At 41.6% G+C, this 20,430-nt stretch overlaps 1 protein-coding gene across 1 annotated transcript in view; it reads right to left on the bottom strand.

Annotated features, from left to right (window-relative positions):
• The window catches only part of LOC141014519 (guanine nucleotide exchange factor VAV3), a 102,080-nt gene that overhangs the window by 66,681 nt on the left and 14,969 nt on the right, over positions 1-20,430 (bottom strand). The window contains exon 2 of the mRNA XM_073488344.1: positions 18,684-18,800. Coding sequence (XP_073344445.1) covers positions 18,684-18,800 — 117 coding nt within the window. The remainder of the gene's footprint in view (positions 1-18,683; positions 18,801-20,430) is intronic.

Raw genomic sequence — 20,430 nt, forward strand, 5'->3', positions numbered from 1 at the left:
CAGAAACTCTGGTATGTTTAGGGCCCTGTTGTGACTTCTTGGCTGCCCCATTTCATTCTAGTGAGAGAAACTGTGTTTGTTCTTCAGCCAAGTTGAGCGACCACAAGGTTACCAGGCAATTAGGCTGCATGCATTAGGGTTGTCCTTATTTGAGCAAGTGTGGCTTGCCTTGCTAATAGCCGGACCCCTTCAGATTTTCTTTTGTTTTTTCATTTTATCTTAACTTGAAACCCAAGCCCCTATACACCTTCAGTTTTATCATTTTATTTCACTGGGGACTTGAGAGCTTGTAGAAGCACATTTCAGTTTGATTATCCCCTGAAGAGGCTGCCAGTACCGCCACACGGCAGTGCAGCACCAAGTTTCTGTCTTTCTACTGCATAGACGGCCCAGTTTTATGCAAGGGTCAAACAGAGAGGCCCCGCTATATATCAGGCTAATCATTTGATATTGGGAAATTAATGTTTTCGGCTATTTACAGGAGGCCAAATTCTTTTCATGGACTTTGCAATCTACACATTCCGATACAGTCTGTGGCGGTATGCACCTTTTTTTAAAGGTGTACTCTGTAGTTTTGGAGAAGAAATTATGATCAGAAGAGAAAGATCTTCATTGACTGATTGATTTTATTTATTTTTATGCCTGAACAAACTAAATAAACGATCTCACCTCGTTTTCATGACCGAATAAACTGAATACACAAGCTGACCTTAAAGGACAACACAACTTCATATTGTTGCACCTGACTGATAAACCAGAGAACTGAACATTAGGCTCCATGGTCAGAAAGTTTTTATATCATGTCGACAATCAATTGCAGTTTTTATAATGCCTTGTTTTAGGGGGTGCTGCAGCCCTACTCCCTGTGTCCATGGTGGTGTGAGAGATGCTAATGTAGTGAGCTAATGCCTCTGCATTTGGCTTTGGAATTGTTATAGTTGTTATATTGGGTTTTTTCTCAATAACATTTTTTACTCTAAAGTCATTTTGAAAACATAATGGCAATGACGCTATGTGAATTACTCAACCTTACTGCACCTCTAATTGGAAAAACACTTTGTATGAAGTTTTATTATAACAACATTTAGGATGAAGGATGAATTATTTATTGTGTTTCTTCTTTCCAATAGTTGAAGTTTGAATTCACAGTCCAGCTCATTTTTTGCTGCAGCCATCTTATCAGGATGTAGTTTACACCCGGGACACCAGATGAATGTAATTAAGTTGTTGGAAGGAGAAAAGGCAGGAGGTCTCTGGTGCTCAAGAGAGCCAAGACTGAAAAACAATTAGTAGGGAAACTGCACCTAGCTGAGTGAAGAGATGCAGCATTGCTTTTCACATAAAATACATCAAAAGAGAAGAAACTTTCAGGTGGGGAGAAACTTATCTAATAATTCAGGTAAAGCCTTTATAGGCAGCAGAGCGCCTCACTATTTATGAGCTCCAGCAGCTCAAAAATAGTAGTTTCCTGGTCAGGAGAGGACACATATAGTATCTTCATGTTTCTGCTGCACAGAGCCTACAACTAGTAAAGTTGATTTACATCCATACTGGCTGTAGGTAAACAAAGGCTGAAGCGGGGTTATCCATCTTGTTGCACCTCACACCACGATTCATCATGGTAGTTTACATGTCAGCTGTTTTATTACTTTCCTCTGTCAATGCTGGATTATAGTGTTGACCGGAGCCATATCAGGCAAATACTCCACGAGACGGTGCCATAAATCCAACTCTCCAGGGAGAAGGGTAAACATAGTGACATCTGTGTTATTGGCTCAAGACATTAAAAGCCTGGAAAGTAAATGAAAAATTCTCATATCCCAATCCTCCAAGGCATGGCTGTCAGTCTAGTATGTGGTTTTCAATTTCAGGTCATCTTTATTGGCTTTGGTCTTTTGTTTTAAGAGTATTAAGGATGCAGTAGGCACGATTTAATATGTAGAAAGCTATTCATCTGATGATGTTAGATCAAAAAGACGAGCACGTCCACTCATTGATGTTCAGCCCAGCCTGCCCAAGTTAAGATCCTGATGTAAGTCATGGTAAATCTTCTTGATGTGCATAAAATGACACATCAAAAACCAAATGATGAAATCTCAAACTAGCTCCAAAACAGCAGCAAACAAGAACTCTCCTCGGTGAAAGTCTGACGAACCAAACACGCTTCAGTCCCGCTCTAATGCAACAAATGTGTTTGCCACTTCTGAATCTGTGCAGCTAAAGCTCTGGCCACAAATAGCCAGCCTGTCACATCTATATGGCATAAGTGGGTTAGCGTCACTTAGCATACCCCGAGGAGTTCCCATTATAATCATGAACAATTAAATATGCACTGTTTCAATCTCACTCTGCGGATTCTGCACATTAGTCATGCGGCTGTGTGCAATCTCGTTATGGTATTTCTCTGTGACTTCTCGCTTGAATAATTTAATATCACGGAGTAAAATATAGCACTTTATAAGCATTATGTTTCCATTACAAAAGCTTATAGTAACATGAGACTAAAACATGTCATAGCTGCTGATTGTGTTTCACCAACTGGGGGGAAATTGTCACGAACATTTCACTTCACGGTTCATAAAGTTTGATTCCGTAAACCACCTCACATTGTTCTTGTTCTTGTCCGTGCACACCTCGACCTAACCGATCACGCAGCCTATATGGTATGCACAGTAATAATTGGATGAATCAGACCTTACGGTGTGCATCCAGTGCCAACAATCACTGCCAATGCAGGAGGCGGCGTGCAAGAGTTTGTGATCTTGCCTCTGACATTCACCTTTTTCGTCACGCTAGCAGCAATTCATAATAATCATAATTTGGCTGAGACATTAACGTTCCCCTCAGGTTGAGTGCTAATGACTGTGGTGATCTTCAGACTCCACCATCAGGTCAAAGTTCTAATTTGTCCAATGACATTCCCACTAGCCTGAGCTGTACTTTTTATTCAGTACTAATTAGCAAGTGTTATGATGGTCAACAATGATGGCATCCTCGGGGGGCTGGGAAATTAAGCCAAAGTGCTGAAAATTACAGTTCCTCAAAGGCCTCATGAGTCAATTCCCATAAGAGTCCAACTTTACAGCAGAAGTAAACACGTTTCCAGCCTCGTACAAAAAACGATTTGGTTTCTAAATCTAAATTCCTTGTTCGTGATGATGAAGGTTCACGGTGATGAATTTGTATATAACTCACTACTTTAAATGATCTTATGTCCTAAAGTTAAGCATAATTAGGGGCGTGGTCGCTTTGAGTGACTGCTAGCCGAGAGCTGTTCACTGGGCTTCACCTCAGCTCATTCAAGTCACTAACCTTGACCTCTCTGCTGTGTTTGTGGTGTTGATGCAGTTAATTGTACTAACTGGCAAAAGCAGAGGGACAAACACCAGTGTTTTGGATAAACGGGTGGCCCTGTTAGCGAGCAGACACGACATGGACATGAACATACCTGTGCAGCAGCACCGAACAATGCACGCAAACAGACCTAATGTTCAGTGTTACACTGCAGACTAGATGGAGAGATTAGCATTGATTTTTAACACTTCCCTGAAGAGTTGAGCTGTAATGGATAACACCCATTACCTGCCATTAAAGATTGAGTCGTAGGAGACATTACAAGTCGTTTCATAAAGCTCGTGACATCGTGTCTGTCCATTAAACCAATTACAAGCCAACACTCTGATCTGTTATCAGTGTTTTTTTTTAATATTAAAGATTCTGCGTCCATTATTAATCACATGAATCCATTTATGTATTTATTTATAATTTATTATTTTTGCTAGCTGCATTGGACAAAACCTCCAGTGTGTTTTTGTGAAATGAAGCTTAAATAATATTTTCTTGCTTTGCCTTGAATCCACGTCAACACTCGGGCAGATAAATTAGATCTGGGTCTTGTTAAAACATACGGTGGCCATTTATGAATTATTTCTAATTAGCTAAAGTAGACAGTGATGAATATTGTAATAATGCACCAATCCATATCAATATATTTCTCATAAAGGTCCAGAGAGCTAAAGAGCAAACCACAGCTCTTCATGTCAGACGAACCACAAGGCTTCCTCCATTATTTCATCTCCTGCATTAATTTAAACTTTTTTTCCCCTCCCGTTGATTTCCCATGTGATTTCATCAAAACTGCTCCTTTTTGGGTATTATATAACACATCACAGCTGCTATGTGATGTGCGATCATATTTTCTGTGCAGAGTGCGGAGGATGGAGATTAGCTTGTTAGAAACACCCCCACTTTGAATGACAGCGCATCCACCCACTCCACCTCCACCTCTGGGAAGCAAAAACGGAGAAGAAAAGACCCCAACCCCCTTATAGCTGGAGCCTTGAGCATCTGGAAAAAGCATCGTTGACATACATGCAATCCTCTGCATGGCTTCTGCAGGATCTTTATATTACAGAAAAACATCTCGGTGAGATCAGAAGAACATAAATGTCCCTGTGAAATCCCATTCATTGCTGTTAGCTCAGATACGTTGGAGAGATGACAGATGCTGCCTCCAGCACCTCATGAAAGATTTAGAAGAAAGTTTTTAAAGATGTGTCAGACAGGGATTGCACTTGTTGAAAATAAAATCGCTCTCATTCCTCATCTTTTGGATGAAGCCGGCGGGTACCCAGAGGAGACTTGCCTCTTAGCCGGGAGAAAGTGGACTGAAGAGTGAAATAAACAAACACAATCTAAACACTACTCCGTCTCAGAGCATGGGTGGTTGCCTATCAGGAGGAGAGCACTGACCACGGGCGATTCATGTTCTGAATGTAAATGCACCTCGTACAGACTCCTGTAAGCTGGATCAAAGTTTTAAAGCTCGACTCTGCAACTGCTACATAGTGAGCTTCGTCTGGTGTCCAATACATAAACTTGAAAGGAGTTACTACGGCGAGTTGTTGCACCACATTAATCTCCATTTGTTTACATCTGCTTCCCCGGGAGATCACATTAGAAGGATGATGTGTAAACCTGGCTTCAGTCTCCCACTGCTGCACGGAGAGGTGTTTTCTGTTTATTCAAAATTAATTAATGTTGAATGTGTCGCATGGCCAAATTGCACCAATTTCGACACTGCACTTCCTCGGGTCCTCAGCAACAAACCTGCCACGTGTGAAGTAGATCGGATGACCGGCTCTCGAGATATGCGAGTAACAGACAGACAGACAGAAAGACAAAGAAATTAACTCATAAATGATGATGTTTTCATATGGTTTAAGCTCACCAACAGTATATAGTGTAGATAAAAATTAGTTCCACCCTTACCAACTGCAACATTAGTGATGTTTACACATTAAGTTTTTAAATGCAGGACATTCACTTGTCAAAATGTGTTTTTACACTATGGTAGTGCTGTTTTTACTTCAAGAAAGGTTCTGAGTACTTCTTTCACCACTGCTATAAAACATAATTTACTCCGAGAAGGGTCTCCCCTTATAGGAACAGTGTGATATTTTGCTGAATACACTTCCTCCCTGCCTGAATCTGCCTACCAGCACCTGTAAAGTGCAATAACAAGATGTTTTGTGCCAGACTTTGCTTTTGGACGGGCACAATGATCTCCTGGAAGCTCTGCTGGTTGCCTGTCAGCCTCAAAGTGACAACACGGCACCAGGAAGTTTCTGCACCTGGCCTGGAGCCCCATCACAGCTCAAAATGCCATTTTTCTAACACCTTTTGTATAACAGGCCGTTTTCTGTCAGCCACCTCATGTTATTTCCCCTGTAACTCACAAGTTTTGAGAGATAAAGGACTGTGACATATACTTACACAGTCCTGCTTCAGGGCTATGAAGCCGCTGGAAGCAAATATTTAGCTGATATTCTGAGGCCTTTTCAAGCCTCCACATCTTCCTCTTGTGAGGGTGGGAAATAACACCCAGACCACAGAAAACAATAAGCTTCTGCACTGAAACCCATTGTGGCAAACAGAATAACAGCGACAATAAACCTTTACTATATCGATGATATTTCTGTGGAATCAAATTTGTTGTTACATGAGGAAGAGTTCAGTTTGAGGGCGTCCCATGAACAGATTCTGTAGAGGTGATAAATGTTACTTATTGATGAAGAAATTGGTTTTGTTTTATTATCAGATCAGGCCAGTGTCCGCCTTGGAAACATCGAATCAGTCTCGCCCTATTCTGTATGATTTAGCGACCGTGAGATGTAGGTCTGCAGTTCCAGGTAGCACTCAGTATTTAAGCTTGGGGGAAAAAAAGCTGTCAGAAAGTAGGACAGCGAGGGGAGGAGGGCAAGGTTGTAGACGTGCACTTCACTCTTTGTAGTCTTTGATCCTGACCACGGTGGCTTAGCTTCACATGCTCTCCATCTGGCCCAGACTGGCCTATAAATACCTGGCACGTCTACACGGCCAGGTAACCTCAATACCCACCAACATACTGAGACGTAAAGCCTTCACACTGAGGTGCCTGCGAGCAGAATTACTGGTAACCTTGCGGTATTTGCTAGATTGTGTAAATCAATAACACAGCAGGGCAAGAGGATGGTTGTATTGAATCTAATATGAGAGTTACAAAAACAGAATGAATTATTAATCAAAAGGTTAGACCGTGTAGAATTACAATAGAACAAATGAAATAATAACAATATTTTGTTCTTTTATTCGCAGTTGAAAAGACTCAAAAAAATCCATTCCATCAACATTTTCCTTTGGAGTCTTTTCACTGTAGGACTACCTGCAGTGTTTATTTGCTGCACACTTGATGGGAGGCTCCCTTTGAACTGGTATGGGGCAAGGATGTATAACACACTCGCACACACACAGTAGCCCGAAAGCAAGCGCATACATTTCCCACACACACAGTTTTCCACCGTTTTACATCTCTATTTCTTTCTATGTCACGTTCACACACTTCCAGGGGTCCATTCACAGGAAGAGGGGGGCACTCAATACAGCCTATGACAGGACAACACAAAGACAAGCTCAGGAAATTAGGGGAAGTCCATCCACACACACAGAATATAGGTCTTGGCAGGCTCGTTGGCCCCACGAGGCCTCGGTGAGAAATACAACACACCAGGGGAGGTAGTTTTGTTTTTGACAGCATGAGGAGGAGTGGAGCACATCTGCCAGTGTGCGGTACCTACAAACACACACATACACGATTGCACTGGTGTTAATGCGCCATTACACCTGAAGCTAAATTTGAATACATCCACACACTCATACAGAGAGAAACAGCTCCAGAGGGGCCCCGCGGTGACCGTTTCCTCTTCCTGTTTCCTGCTGCTTACTGAGACTTGAGATGAGTCAGTCCTCAGGGGAGTCACTGCTATAGCACACACACACATACACACACACACGCACACGTAGGTACTTTCTCATTCACATTTAAAAGCTCCATGCGGCATTTTAAATGTCAGAGATACCCTGTCAGAGCAGTTATACCTTTTGTATGACTACTGTAGACACGTGGTGGAGATGGCTGCGAGCCTCTGTCTCACTGCAGCCACACTGGTGCCAATATTTCTCCAATTTCAGCTCATTTCCCAGCAGGTCGTCCCACAGAGAGGTTGTTTCCAAATGCGTCTTATTCTTGATCTGTTTTCTATCTGATATCGTTAAGTGGTAATATGAACACTTTGTTTCAACATTCTCAAATCAGTCCCACTCAAACTACGGGCAGTCAGAGCCAGTCGGAGCCCTTATCAATTGGAAATTCATGTGTGCTTGTCCAAACATCAGTAATTTGGCTAATTTGCATTGTTAGCGAGAAAACATGAGAGGTACAGTAAAATACCTTATTTGGTCGATGCGAGAAGTCCAAACAGACGTGCTTATGCTTCACTCGTTATTACATAGTTCTCATAGTTTCCGGTAAGCTGTACATTAAAATGGTCGCCAGGAATTAAAGATTCATTTGTTAGATCGTGATTTTAAAAGGCTGTAGCGGGGAGACATTTATGCTAATAACCATTGATTTCACTGGCTGTAATGTCAGCATTTACTCAGCAGCTCAGCTAATTAATGTTAATTCTGCAAGCTGACAAGAACAAAAAAGAAACTTGGACTTTTTAGTTTAGCCAGACATGTTTTCATGGAAGAAAAATAGGCTAAATGCCAGGTAGCTAGCTAGCATGTAGCTCGGTACTGTAGGCCCTGTTTGCCTAGTTTGAATGACAGACTTGACAGTTTAAAAGAGTTTAAAAGAAATCTCTAAGTTAAACTTTAGGCTCACAATGTCATCGTTTTAAGCTAATCAACTTTAAAGTTCTGAATACAGGCTCAAGGATTTAGGGCTGTGAAGTAGCACCCGTCAGTCTATGAAGCTAATGTTAGCTTAAGCAGCTATAGCGTGGAGCTGTCCTGTTATTAGCAGTCATCTATCTGGGATCAAAACACCATCAGACATTGACTTGCCAGCAGTTTTTGTCGCTCTGTTAGCCGAGCGGAGTCTCTGAGGACGTCACATTTTTCACACAACGTTACAATCTACTCACATATGGCCAATGAAAAAAGGGATTAATACATGTAATTTACTCCAAATAGTTACACAGAGCCCCTTTAATAGCCATGATTACATTTAATTCATTCATGGAGTAATAGGCTACTAAGAATACTAATAGCTTAAATAACAGCTATAGCTAATGATCCTTTAAACAAGGTAAGTTTACTTTTTTAAATTATTTTATCAGATGTTCACCAACATACCACGGATTAGAACAGTAGCAGACCACCAGGGTTAAATTGTGTGGGGATACAATAAAACCACAATAAAAGACAAAATCTAGTGTAGAAATGGCATCACAACATAAAGCTCTTCTGTTGCACCTTTGCTCATCTTTGTGGTACAGCAAAGTTAAGAACCTGGACCTATGATGACGATGTACAACACAGTAGAGTACCTGTCAAAACAACAAAACATACAATAGCTGTTACATTCATAACCAAACCAAAACGCTTGCCATGACTAACCTACTTTCTGCCTTTGTAGAGCTGTGTATTCATGTGTGTATACAACCACATGAACTATCCCTACAGCTGAGGAGACATAGGTGGTGGCTGCCACAGCTCAGGCATCAGTGCGCTCACACAGGGATCAAACAGATGTCCGCAATCATCAAAGACGTTTCTGACACCCTGAAACAATCAAAGAGAAGATCCATCCATCTCTGCAGCTGCCATGCAGGGAGGCACAGAGCACTCTAGGCCGAGCAATCTGCAGAGAGCATGGGGTTGAGTGTGTGCGTATGTGCTTTTCGCACGTGTGTGCGTGCATTCACGCTCGAGGAAAGCCAGTTGATATGAAACGTGGGATTCCAGTAGAAGCTGCTGTCATGCAGTCAGTCACCGGGAGTCCATGAATTATCCACAGCCGCTTTCAGCACAGCAGCTTTAGAGCAGGTTCCATCAAATTGTTCTGGAGGAAAACTCCAAATGCATTGTGGGCGAAAGTAAGTGAAGCGTGGAGGCTTTCACAAACACAGCACGAGCACTGGAAGTCAAGGGACAGGCACAGTGTGATTTTTAGAGCAAACGTTTCTACAGTAACGATGGAGTTTTCTCTACAGCGCTGACTGAAACTCAGGCGACAATACGGCTCATGTTCAATCACAGTAAGAAGTACACAGGTTTGATTATAAGCTTCGACTCTCATCCTCTCTTTAACCTCGGTTTCCTTTCACAGTCCAAAAAATCTGTGTCACGGTAGATCACCGACTCTCAAACACCCAGACGTATGACAAAATCTGAACTCTACTCACACATACTGTCACTTCCTCAGTCAAGGTACATGTTTGCAGAAGACGCCTCTATGATACTAATCACAGGGCTCCAGGGTGCGACATGTGCCCAAAAGATTTTCATTGGTCACGGCAGTGCGCTGGAAATTTAGCAGCTCTGACTGTTTTATGTAGCTTATAGAAGCCTTTTTGAGGTTGTTGCAAATTGATGTCTGCTGTGATTTTAAGTGAAGAAAAACACGTATATGCACCTTTTATTCCTGTTTGCAATCATTAAGAAATATCAAAATGTATTATTAGTCAACAATCAAACAGTAGGACAACAAAACAGTGCATTAGGAATCAAAATCTCCATTGTGTTGTGGAAGAATAATAGGCTTTGATTAGCATCCACATATAGATACCAGCCACCTAAATACGGCTTTTTCATCAAGATCTATGTAAAGTTCCATGAGAAATTAATAAAAATGTCTCTATCTCACAATGTTAAAGATCGTTAGAAAGAATCACTGGATCCATCCCTTTATCTGGAACCACACCTAAAGTTAATGGGGTCTATTCTTGGCCAAGACTCATCCTCTGTCCAAGTTTGATGGTAATCCGTTGAGTAGTTTTTGTGTAATCCTGCTGACAAACCAACAAACAAACAGACATGAGTAAACACACAACCTCCTTGGCAGAGATCCTCACTCACATGTCCTTGTATGGCCATATATGTATTGAGAATGGCATTAAGCTGTGGTTCAACTTGACCCATTACTCACTCAGCAGCTTTCTCTGACGCATCACACAAGATGACAAAGTTCCCAAGAAAATTCTACATTGTCAACTTGTTACTAATTATATCTGCTCATAGACGTTTCGTAACTCTGATTTGTTTTTAGTCTGTCAACACACCCAGTGAGTGACAGAATTACTAAACTGCACGCACGTACAGTTCACTCCTCCCTGGACTAATGGGTTTGGCAAATGGCTGGATGACCGTTCAATCCTCCTAACTTGACCAGTAGTAGTAGTAGTTTTGAAGTACGGGGAACCCATTCTCTGCAGCTCTGTTTTCATAGACTCTAGACTAACTTGGGTGTTTCAGTGAAAGTGCAGGTGTCACAATACCCTAAATACCTGTGTGTGTGCAACACTGTAACTGAAATGCATCCAGTATTAATGTCAGTGTTTACACCTGTATTTGACAAGTCACAGTGTCTACCAGAGAAAGGTTTGTTGTGCAACCATCTGCCAATAAAATCAAACTAATTGTTTTTGCATCTGTACAGCAAAGCAAACAAACCTGCTGTGCACAGCGGCAGCAGTTTTGACAAACGTGGGTTTACAGAGGCCACACTTGTGTGCCAAAAACAGCACAAACTTACATAATGTCAGGAATTTCCTTTTGTATTTGTCTCTTTCGTTGTGTTCTCTGAGGATAGGAAAGCAATTGAAACAGCATTTAGTCTGTGATGGGAAATAAAGGGTCTGCAGCACGAGCCAGACTAATGAATGTGTTCTAGGAGGGTTCATGGCTCCTGAGGCTGACGATTTAATTGCAGGTTTAACCGACTGACACCTACGAAGCTAGAAAGTCAAACCTCCTACACCAAAGACTTTTTCGCGTTATCCCCTTCACAATCGCACTGGTCTGGGAGGAACCTCCATCATATTCGGAGGATGGGGACACCGACAAGCCAATATGTGAGTTTTTTTTAATTAAAGACCAAAATGAAGCCAATAAATTGAACATTTACTAGTCCTAAAGGCAGCTACTAACCCCTGCCTCCAAAGCAATTGTGTGTTTCTGCAGCTTTTCCATGCAGTAGAAAAAATACACCCCGAGTATCCATTAGCACGTAGCAGACATCTGATATGTAACCACACAGATCTGCTTCAGAGAGCACGGCTGAAGGACAAAGGAAAGAGACGGAGAGGGAGAGATGATGAGGGGGGCTGGTCAGGAGATGCATCAGCCTTTAGTGGGCTTCCACAGTTAAATTTATCACAGTCAACTGAGTAGAAAGACACTAATCAATAAAAACCCTCTCTGTCTGTCTCCCGCTTCCTCTCCATCCTCACTCTCCCCTCCCCCTGTCTGTCATTTCCCACCCCCCACCAAAAAAAAAAACCCATAATCAGCATCTTCATCCACCTAAAAATGCTGAAGAGCAAGTGGTGGAGGATGATGATAGAGGCATTGACATTGTATCTGTATGCAGAGGTCCACTCTGCCTCTTGCTCATGAGAATGCTGTCATGAACTTTATTCGTTTGTACTTTATTGTATGAACAAGTTCAAATTAAAAGGCAGAGTTTGCCTCACAAAGCTCTGTATACATGGCTCAGTGTTGAGGTAGGGTTTACTGTAACAAACCTGCTTCACAACAAGTGTAGGCTCAAGTGGTGGGAGGAACATTCAAATCTTTCTGCGTCTGATGACTGGAACTGTCACAGCGTCTAGTAAACATGATTTTAATTGCAGATGGATAAACAGCTGCAAAATCGAGACCGCACCACATCAATCTCTTGTCACCAGATTATTTACATTGCATTAGGCTGAACACATGCAGGTGTGGAATCTCCTGGCCCATTAAAAGGAAGTTGTGGCGTAGCAACATTAGCATAAACGTAGCAGATGAGCTGAGGTCACTTTACAGTATAGCATCCACCCACGTAAAGACCACAGGGATCATCAGTCATCCAGATGTGCTTTGTGTCTCCGATCTTCGTGTAGGGTCTTTAAAAATAGTTTTCATGTGAAACGTACGGCCATAAATAAAATTCACAATTTCACAAAACAATAGGAAAGTCTTTAAATGAATAGTCAGAGAGGTTGGGAAAGAGGCTTATTTGCTTTCATGCCATGAATCAGCTGAAAACATCAATACTATCGAATTATTGGAGCGACTGCCAGAGCGTCCTGTCACTTAACTGGAACCGGTGTTTTCCATGGTAACAGGATGCTAATCATCTTCCTTAGAGCGACTGATGCAGCGTATCATTCATTCATACAGATCTGGGTTAGCAACTTTATCGAGCGAATACTACTAACACTATCAGTATTGCTCAGCCCACCGTGGCTCACAGCAGTCAGTCAGCTTAGCGTAGCATAAAGACTGGAAACAGGGGGAAACGGCTAGCCTGGCTGAGTCTAAATGCAACAGAGCTCACAGATTAACAGGTTATGTCTCATTTGTTTCATTCATGAAATAGCAGCAATTTGTAATTTTACAGGGGATTATGTGTGGGCCTATTTCCTGGCTGGGAAGCTTATGTCGATGTAAGGTTGCCGAGCAACTAGACTCAAATATTGCGTGTTAATTAGCAGGCCTAAGCATTAGAAGTGTTGTTGGGTGTGTTTTGTTATATTTAACAGATCCAAGAAGCTATTTCTACCTTCTTCAAATCTTTATGCTACACTGAGCTAACCGGCAGAAGCTTCACATCACCACAGAAATATAACAGAGAAGTAAAAATCTCATCTAACTGCTGGCAAGAAGGGAAATAAGCATATTTCCCAAAACAGCAATTAGGATTAGTTTTGAAATGAGCATACATCCATTTTTAGATCTGAAAATGCATCTTAGCTTAATTCACTTTCAGCTGTTTTTAAATATAAACTGCTTTATTTATTCCTAAGGTTTCATTATTCTACTTATTTGGCTTTTTATTATTTTTTTTATCATTTCTATCACCATTTTTATCCAGGCTCTCCTGTTTGTGTTTCTTGCTGTCTAGGATCTTTTCCTGTCTTCTTATACTTCTACCTGAATGTATCTCTGACTTAAAAATAACTGTTGAATGAATGAATGAATGAATGAATGAATGAATGAATGGACGGATTGTGCATTTATTAGGTCAGAAACAGTTTCACACTGTTTGAGGTGAGAATGCGTGGTCCAGTGAGATCCCCCGTCACCATCATTTAATGGGTCAGTCCATGACTCTCATTTTTTCCAAGTACTGAGCAACTGTCCGTCATGTGACTGTGAGGATGGAAAGCTCCTGTCAGCACATTGATGCTATTTTGAAACAAGCTGATAAAAGACGACTGGAGTTAGCAGTAAAATAGAAGTGAGACAGTTAGTCATCCACTCCCATGATGATGGCAGCTTTTCAGGACACATTTTCACACTGGATCAGAGGGTACCGGGGTTATGTCAGCAGAGCTATATACTCCTTTCACTTCAGTCAAACTAGTTTTATACTTGGTCTCAACCATCAAACCAGGGCTGCAGCTAACAGTTACTTTCACTGTTGATTAATCTGTCGATTGTTTTCTCGATTAATTGGTTAGTTGTGTGGTCGAAAAGTGTAAGAAAATGTTGCTCAATGTTTTCCAAAGCCGAGATGACGCCCTCAAATGTCTTGTGTTGTCCACAACAGAGAGATTTTCAGATTACTCTCCTAGAGGATAAGAGAAACCAGAAAATGTTCACATTTCACATGGTCATTTTTAGGTTCATACATGTATTTTGGGTTACTACACAATTGATTTAATATATGACAATAAATCAATAAATGGTTGCAGCTCTACATCAAAATCCGACTAAAAGCCTTCACAGACAAAAATAAGACAGCAAGAGGATATTGTAGCTATCAATATCGTGGTGCTCTCTCACCCTTCCTCTCTCTGCCAGGTGTGTATCAGTGTGTGTGCACAGCCAACTTTCTCTTCTCCCTACAGACCCCACAACCCTGTGTGTCTACAAGGCAGATGTGCAAACCAGATGTTCCTGCACTGAGGGGAAAGAGCTACAGACAGACCTGCCGTACTTATCTGTTTTCCTGGTTTTGCAGTGTTGCACGGCCACAGTTTGAAAGTCAAAGGCTGTAGTCAGACATATCAGCATTATGAAAAAATGCTAAATACACAACCTTTCACATCTCCTTTTGAGTCTGGTCATGTTTTCTAAGACCGGAATCTCATCAGGGACCTTTGCTGCTGGATTCCTTCCCAGCTTTTAAAATAGAGGAGTGAAGAGGAATTTTCAGGCTGTATGGCAAAGGTTGTCTCATGTGAGTTCAGCTCAAAACATGTCTGCTGTGACAGCACGTTTCCTCACACATACTCTATCAAGATTAGCACACAAGCTTTAAAATAAACGGGCCCGGTTAATGTTTTATTCAGCAGCGGTCCGGCAGCTATTTTTAAAACAAACAGAAAAAAAGATCCTGGAACTGCAGGTGAGTGGCAGCTTCGCCCATTCCCCTCCTCTCCTCACTCCATTAGCCTCTGCAGAGCCAGCCAACCGAGGATTAAGGGGCCGGCTTGCTGTCTAATTTCAGAGATGTTGAATTCACTCTGGGCAATGTGGTATTCGTTCAAGAGAGTCATCAAAGTGTTGTGCTTGAACAAACTGAAATCACTGAGGGGAAGAGGATGAAATCGGTTGTCGTAAAAAAGCTGAGAAGGAGGCTGTGCTTGAAAGGAGTTTATCAACTCATCTCAGAGAGGAACCAAAAACCTAATTGGACAGAGAAATTCATAGGGCTGTCCCGAATACCAGTTGGGGGTCTTTGAAGCTTCAACGAGAATTACCTGCAAATATCTGAAGCTTCAAAGGGGGGGGAATCAGCAGGGAAATATAATGACATCATATCGCCACCATGATATGAGACTATATATGATATTAGATTTTGGATATCATACCTGCCTGCCTCCACGCAGCCTGCCCTTTGCACTCATTATGCACGACCCGAGTCTTCCACAGGGCTAGGTGGATGTACTGCTACAGCTATTAGCAAGCTAGTGGCACAAGAATGGCTGAGAAAGTGCATGTTTGTCGTTTACGTTCATTATGATCGTGTTGGGTATGTTTAACGTTGACAACGATGTGCTGCACTCACAGTGCACAGCCAATAAGTCTGTTTTCTCAGTAGCACAAAGCACACAGGCCCTGACCCAAAGAAGCAAAGTGAAAGACAGTCATTCAGCTGCTTAATGATTACCACAAAGCACACAGCCCCCGAGCCCAATAAAGGAGCCACTGCAGCAGCAAAACACACAATGTAGCTGCTACTGTTAGCATGAGGCACACAGCCCCTGAGCCGGACAGCGCTGCGACGGCTCAACAGCCTCCTTTCGGCGGCTAACGTTAGCATAAAGCACACAGCCCCTGAGCTGAACCGAGCTGCAACAGCTCAACATTTGAGAAATACACTTCGCTTTCGTGCTGACTCAGCCTCAACCAAATCCACCAACCAGTACCTCTAGTTCACTTAATGAACACACTATATTCTATTTGTATAATCGGTAAAAAATAAAACAAACAAAATATAAAAAACCTCCCAGCCAAAACAATAGTCTCACAGGAACCACATGTAAAGCCACAAATTGCTGTTTATACCCCGAGCTAAGCTAACCAGCTTCCTGCTCTAGCTTCATATTTAGAGCACAGACATGAGAGCTGTCGACCTTCTCATCTTACTCTCTGCTTAAAAGTGAATAGACATATTTCCACAAAAGTCGAGCATGAAAACAACAAACCAAAGGCTGCCATATGTGCACCCCCTCCTGTCTAAAATCCATGTTCTTGTTAATTAAATCGGCCGATGAGACACGGTGTACGTTTTCATATAACCCCATAAAACCTCCTGTTCTTGTGAATGTTTATTTAAAATTCATACAGGGTCTGAAATCTGAAAAGAAAAGCACATCAATGCAGAATCACAAGGATGACTCCATCTACAAAGCCCCTCACAGCAACGTTTCAGGAGTAAGAATAAAGATGTGTATTTGCATGTCCTAATTCACTGAGCCATTGTTGGTTCTTCTGTGGATTTTCAGTGAAAATATTTCTGCACAAGGCTGAAGAAAGCAACTTGCCAGCGGTCTAGATGTGTTTTAATTAAAGCTGGCTTAGTGACTAGATGACTTAATTTTCCACTGCTACTTAATTCAGCTCAGCACAGCAAAAATGAACATTCAAGTGTGAATAAGAAGCTGCTGTTGACCATATCTGAAACCTTCTCTTTCCTTAGAGGTATTTTCATAAGATCTGGGGTGCATTGTACTGCTGGTGGCTCTTTGTTTCATACACATTGCCTCAGTGTAGCTGAGAGACTGTATTAACATATCTTTTGCAAGTCAAAGCTTTAATTAAGTGAATATTTTGGTGGATATTGGCTAATTAGTCATCTTACATTTTCAGTTATGAAAGCACAAACGCTTAAAATTATCGAGGGCCAACGTCTGCAGGGAACACAGATAATTCTAGCCAATTATGTTCTTATCAATAAACAGATAAGTTAAAATGGTCAGCCAACGAGCAGATGGTTTGTTTTGTAAAGATGGAATTAAAGGGTAACTCCACCAATTTCACACATTAACGTGTGTTTACTGGTCTTGAGGAGTACTAACAGAATATGAGGAAAAAAAGGTAGAATAAAGCCTTTTGTGGCTCCAGAGACAGCTGCATGTAATCTGATAAATGTCCTCTAATGATATCATTGCTAAGTTGCATTGTGGGTAATGTAGCCACCAGGTTCGATAAAGGAAGAAGAATGTGTGGCAAAAATAGGGGATATCTCTGGTTCTGCTGAATTGATTTTGATCATTTGTTTTGCAGCTGTCCATAATGAATCCAACAGGGTTTGGCTAACCTGCTTACTACATTTCCCACAATGCAACTTAGCTACTGAGTCAGATCACTAGAGGCAGTTTATAAGATTACATGTAGCTTCCTCTGGAGACACAAAAGGCTTTAAACTACTTTTTACATATGCAGTAGTAGTCTGCTGGACTTGGAACACACTTGAATGTGTAAAATTGGCATAGTTAACAAATGTTAACGGAGTTAACACATTCAATTAAAGTTTGAAACTGTCACAAATTGATACTTTTTGGAAACTTTTACTGTTGCTGCCTGAAGAGTGTGTTTGGCCCCAAAAGGGAAGTTAAAAATGACAAATGTTTCTAAGTATTTTTCCACTCGTCATAAAAAAGACCAGACTGACTTTATCTTGAGTAATGATTATTAGAACAATGTCATTTTTTTTTTTCAGATGACAAGGCGCCAAAACAGGAACCAAATAAGTGAACTGTTCCTTTTTATTAGAAATCAGCTTGTCTATGTCTGTTTCACTTCTTATACAATGGATATGATACTATTCATTTGCGTTATCATCAAGCTGAAATCTATACTGTGTACGGGATGTGTTTTTTATGTCAGCTGACTATATTGTTGGCGGCACTGTATGATAAACAGAAGATGATAACAGCTCATCAATCATTATGTCTGTGTGTCTTCCAGTGTTCGTCCAGCTGACACATATACACACATTTGAAGCCCGTGAACGTCTGACATCACGTGCACTGAGGTTCAGCAGCAGCACCCGCTCTCGACTCAAGGCTGCGACTTCTAATTAAACCTCCTGGGGACTTCAGGAGGACTGTCAAAGAGCCGCACACAGTTTCACTACGAGCAGCGACTGAGAGTATCAAAGTAATGAACCCGAGGCCAGACTTTTAACCCCTAGTAAAAGCCTGCATGCTGAGGCGTTTTCACTCTAATGAGGGGAAGTGATTAAACTGCTGGGTCATGTTGCTGACTCCAGCTTTAGCTTCGGGTTTTGCAGTGTGAGGAAAGCTGCAATATGGCGTGATACTTTATCAGCACCTGTAATGCCATCAACTAATTGATCTACTAATCGTCACTGAAATTGTTGCTACAATGAGAGGATGAACTAAACAGAGATTAATCCAAAAGCTGGCTGGAATATGAAAGTCCAGGCTTGTGTAAATCTTTGCAAAAAAGGAGGACAGACACTGCATGAATATCCCAAAAGCTTCATTACATTTTAAAATCCAAGTCCAAGATAAAGGAGGTCTTTCACTTATAAATAATTTTGACTAAGCTCCATAATTTCCACACAAAGTAAGCATAGGAGCAATTCAGTTCAGTCCGTGGGGACAGCTGGCGAACACAGTGAGGGCTGTTGTTGCCTCCGTCTCATTCTGTGTCACTGAGCAATGCTGTCTTACCTTTCCAAAATTCCTGACGTCGAAAAGGTCAAAGGCCTCGAACAGCTCGCTTTTCTTCATGCCGAATATCTCACTGCACGCTGCCAGGAAAGTCCTAATATTCTTCAGGCACAGGAACTGTGTGGGGAAGACAGGAAGGGTTCAACTGTAAGTGAGGCGCCAAGAAATGTACAGGCGTCATGACATGCACAAATCACGTGTTATTATCTTTCATTTCATTTTCAAAGAGCTATGCTTTGATTTTTTTTTTTTAATGTCACTGAATGGGCTCAGATGCTTCTGCTTTTCCATTCGGCCTCACTCTGGCTGTCTAATGAGGACGTGCAGCTGAGGACCTGCTAGACACAATGGAGGACCGCGGCTCTAAAAGATAGATGAATCAGTGTTTATAGGCGCCATGAGAGCATCTTGTTTCATTAATATGATGTATTTCCTGTTGAAATGGGACAGTGGAGTGGTGCATAATTAGAAAGAGATAATTCAACCATGCAGGGAGAGAGAGGCAGAGATCTTATTTACTCCTGCTGGTACAGTATGATGTTACCACTTACAGTAGACATTGTACAACAAGACAAATCAAATATCTGCTTTTCATCTTACATTATTTTGTCCACAATTTTAAATTCGAGAGCTAAATGATCCGGTCTTTAGATTTTATGTTGATTTACTTTGACTTTCTGTAGGCGTAACTCTTATTTGCTCGTTCAGCCATGTGAGATACCACTGCTCGTTCCTGCTGAACAGTTGTTAGCTTGTTCCCGCTGTCATTATGAGCATGTTAGCATATTGACTTTTAGCATTTGGCGCAAAAAGCATCACTGCACCGCTAGCATGAACTTTCACTATGCTGTGCAGTCTGCCACCGGGCTGGATTTTTTTCCGGCAAAATGAAAGAAAAATGATGGCCCAAAGGAAACGTGTCTGCCATTGTGCAACCAAAACAGGAAGAGGCACTGTTTACCCCGGTCACTATCCCCAAGTAACGGTGAAACAACTGGAATATCTGTGGTAACTCTACACTGCAAAAGAAAATTAATAATGCAAAGAAGGCGAGGATAGAGAGTGATAAAGATTGAGGTAAAACAAGATTAAAACAGACGGGCATTCACTCAATGGAGAGCGCTCCGATGCTGCGTCAAAGACTGTTCCCAAACTGATGTGTGTTCCTCCTTACCAACGGGACTTGAGAGGGTTCAAATCCGGCATTTTTTTCTACTAGATCAGTAAGTGACAAAACCTGCCTACTTATTAATACAACCGATTGTTTAACTCTGCCTTTTCATGGAACTAAGATCAGGGTTTCTCGGTCATATTACTAACTGTAGCCATGTTGCTAACGCTGTCTTGGCAACGGGGGGCGACACCCGTTCCGAAGGTCCGCCATTCCGACCGGGTTATGGCTAAGGTTAGGGTTTCAGGTTCGGAATGGCGACCTTTTTTCAAAAAGAATTAAGGGCCGGCATTCCGAAACATGAAAGTGAACGTTTAGAATGGCGGCCCTTCGGAATGCCGCCCTGGACCCCTTGGCAACAGCAGCACCAACAGCAACTAACTTTGCTTTTAATCCTAACAAACAGAAAATATATGAGGCTACTTCTGATGCGTCAGACTATTGTTTTCCATAAAATACCAAAGCTACCAAATTAAAACTGCAAATGTAAAAGCTTTCATAAAAAACAGAGAAAATTCTGTTGTCTGCTGTGGTAAATTATGTGTCTGAATTCAATTTAATGTTGTGTGAGGCAGA

The sequence above is a fragment of the Pagrus major genome, chromosome 19 (assembly GCF_040436345.1).
Source record: "Pagrus major chromosome 19, Pma_NU_1.0".
Taxonomy (NCBI): Eukaryota; Metazoa; Chordata; class Actinopteri; order Spariformes; family Sparidae; genus Pagrus; species Pagrus major.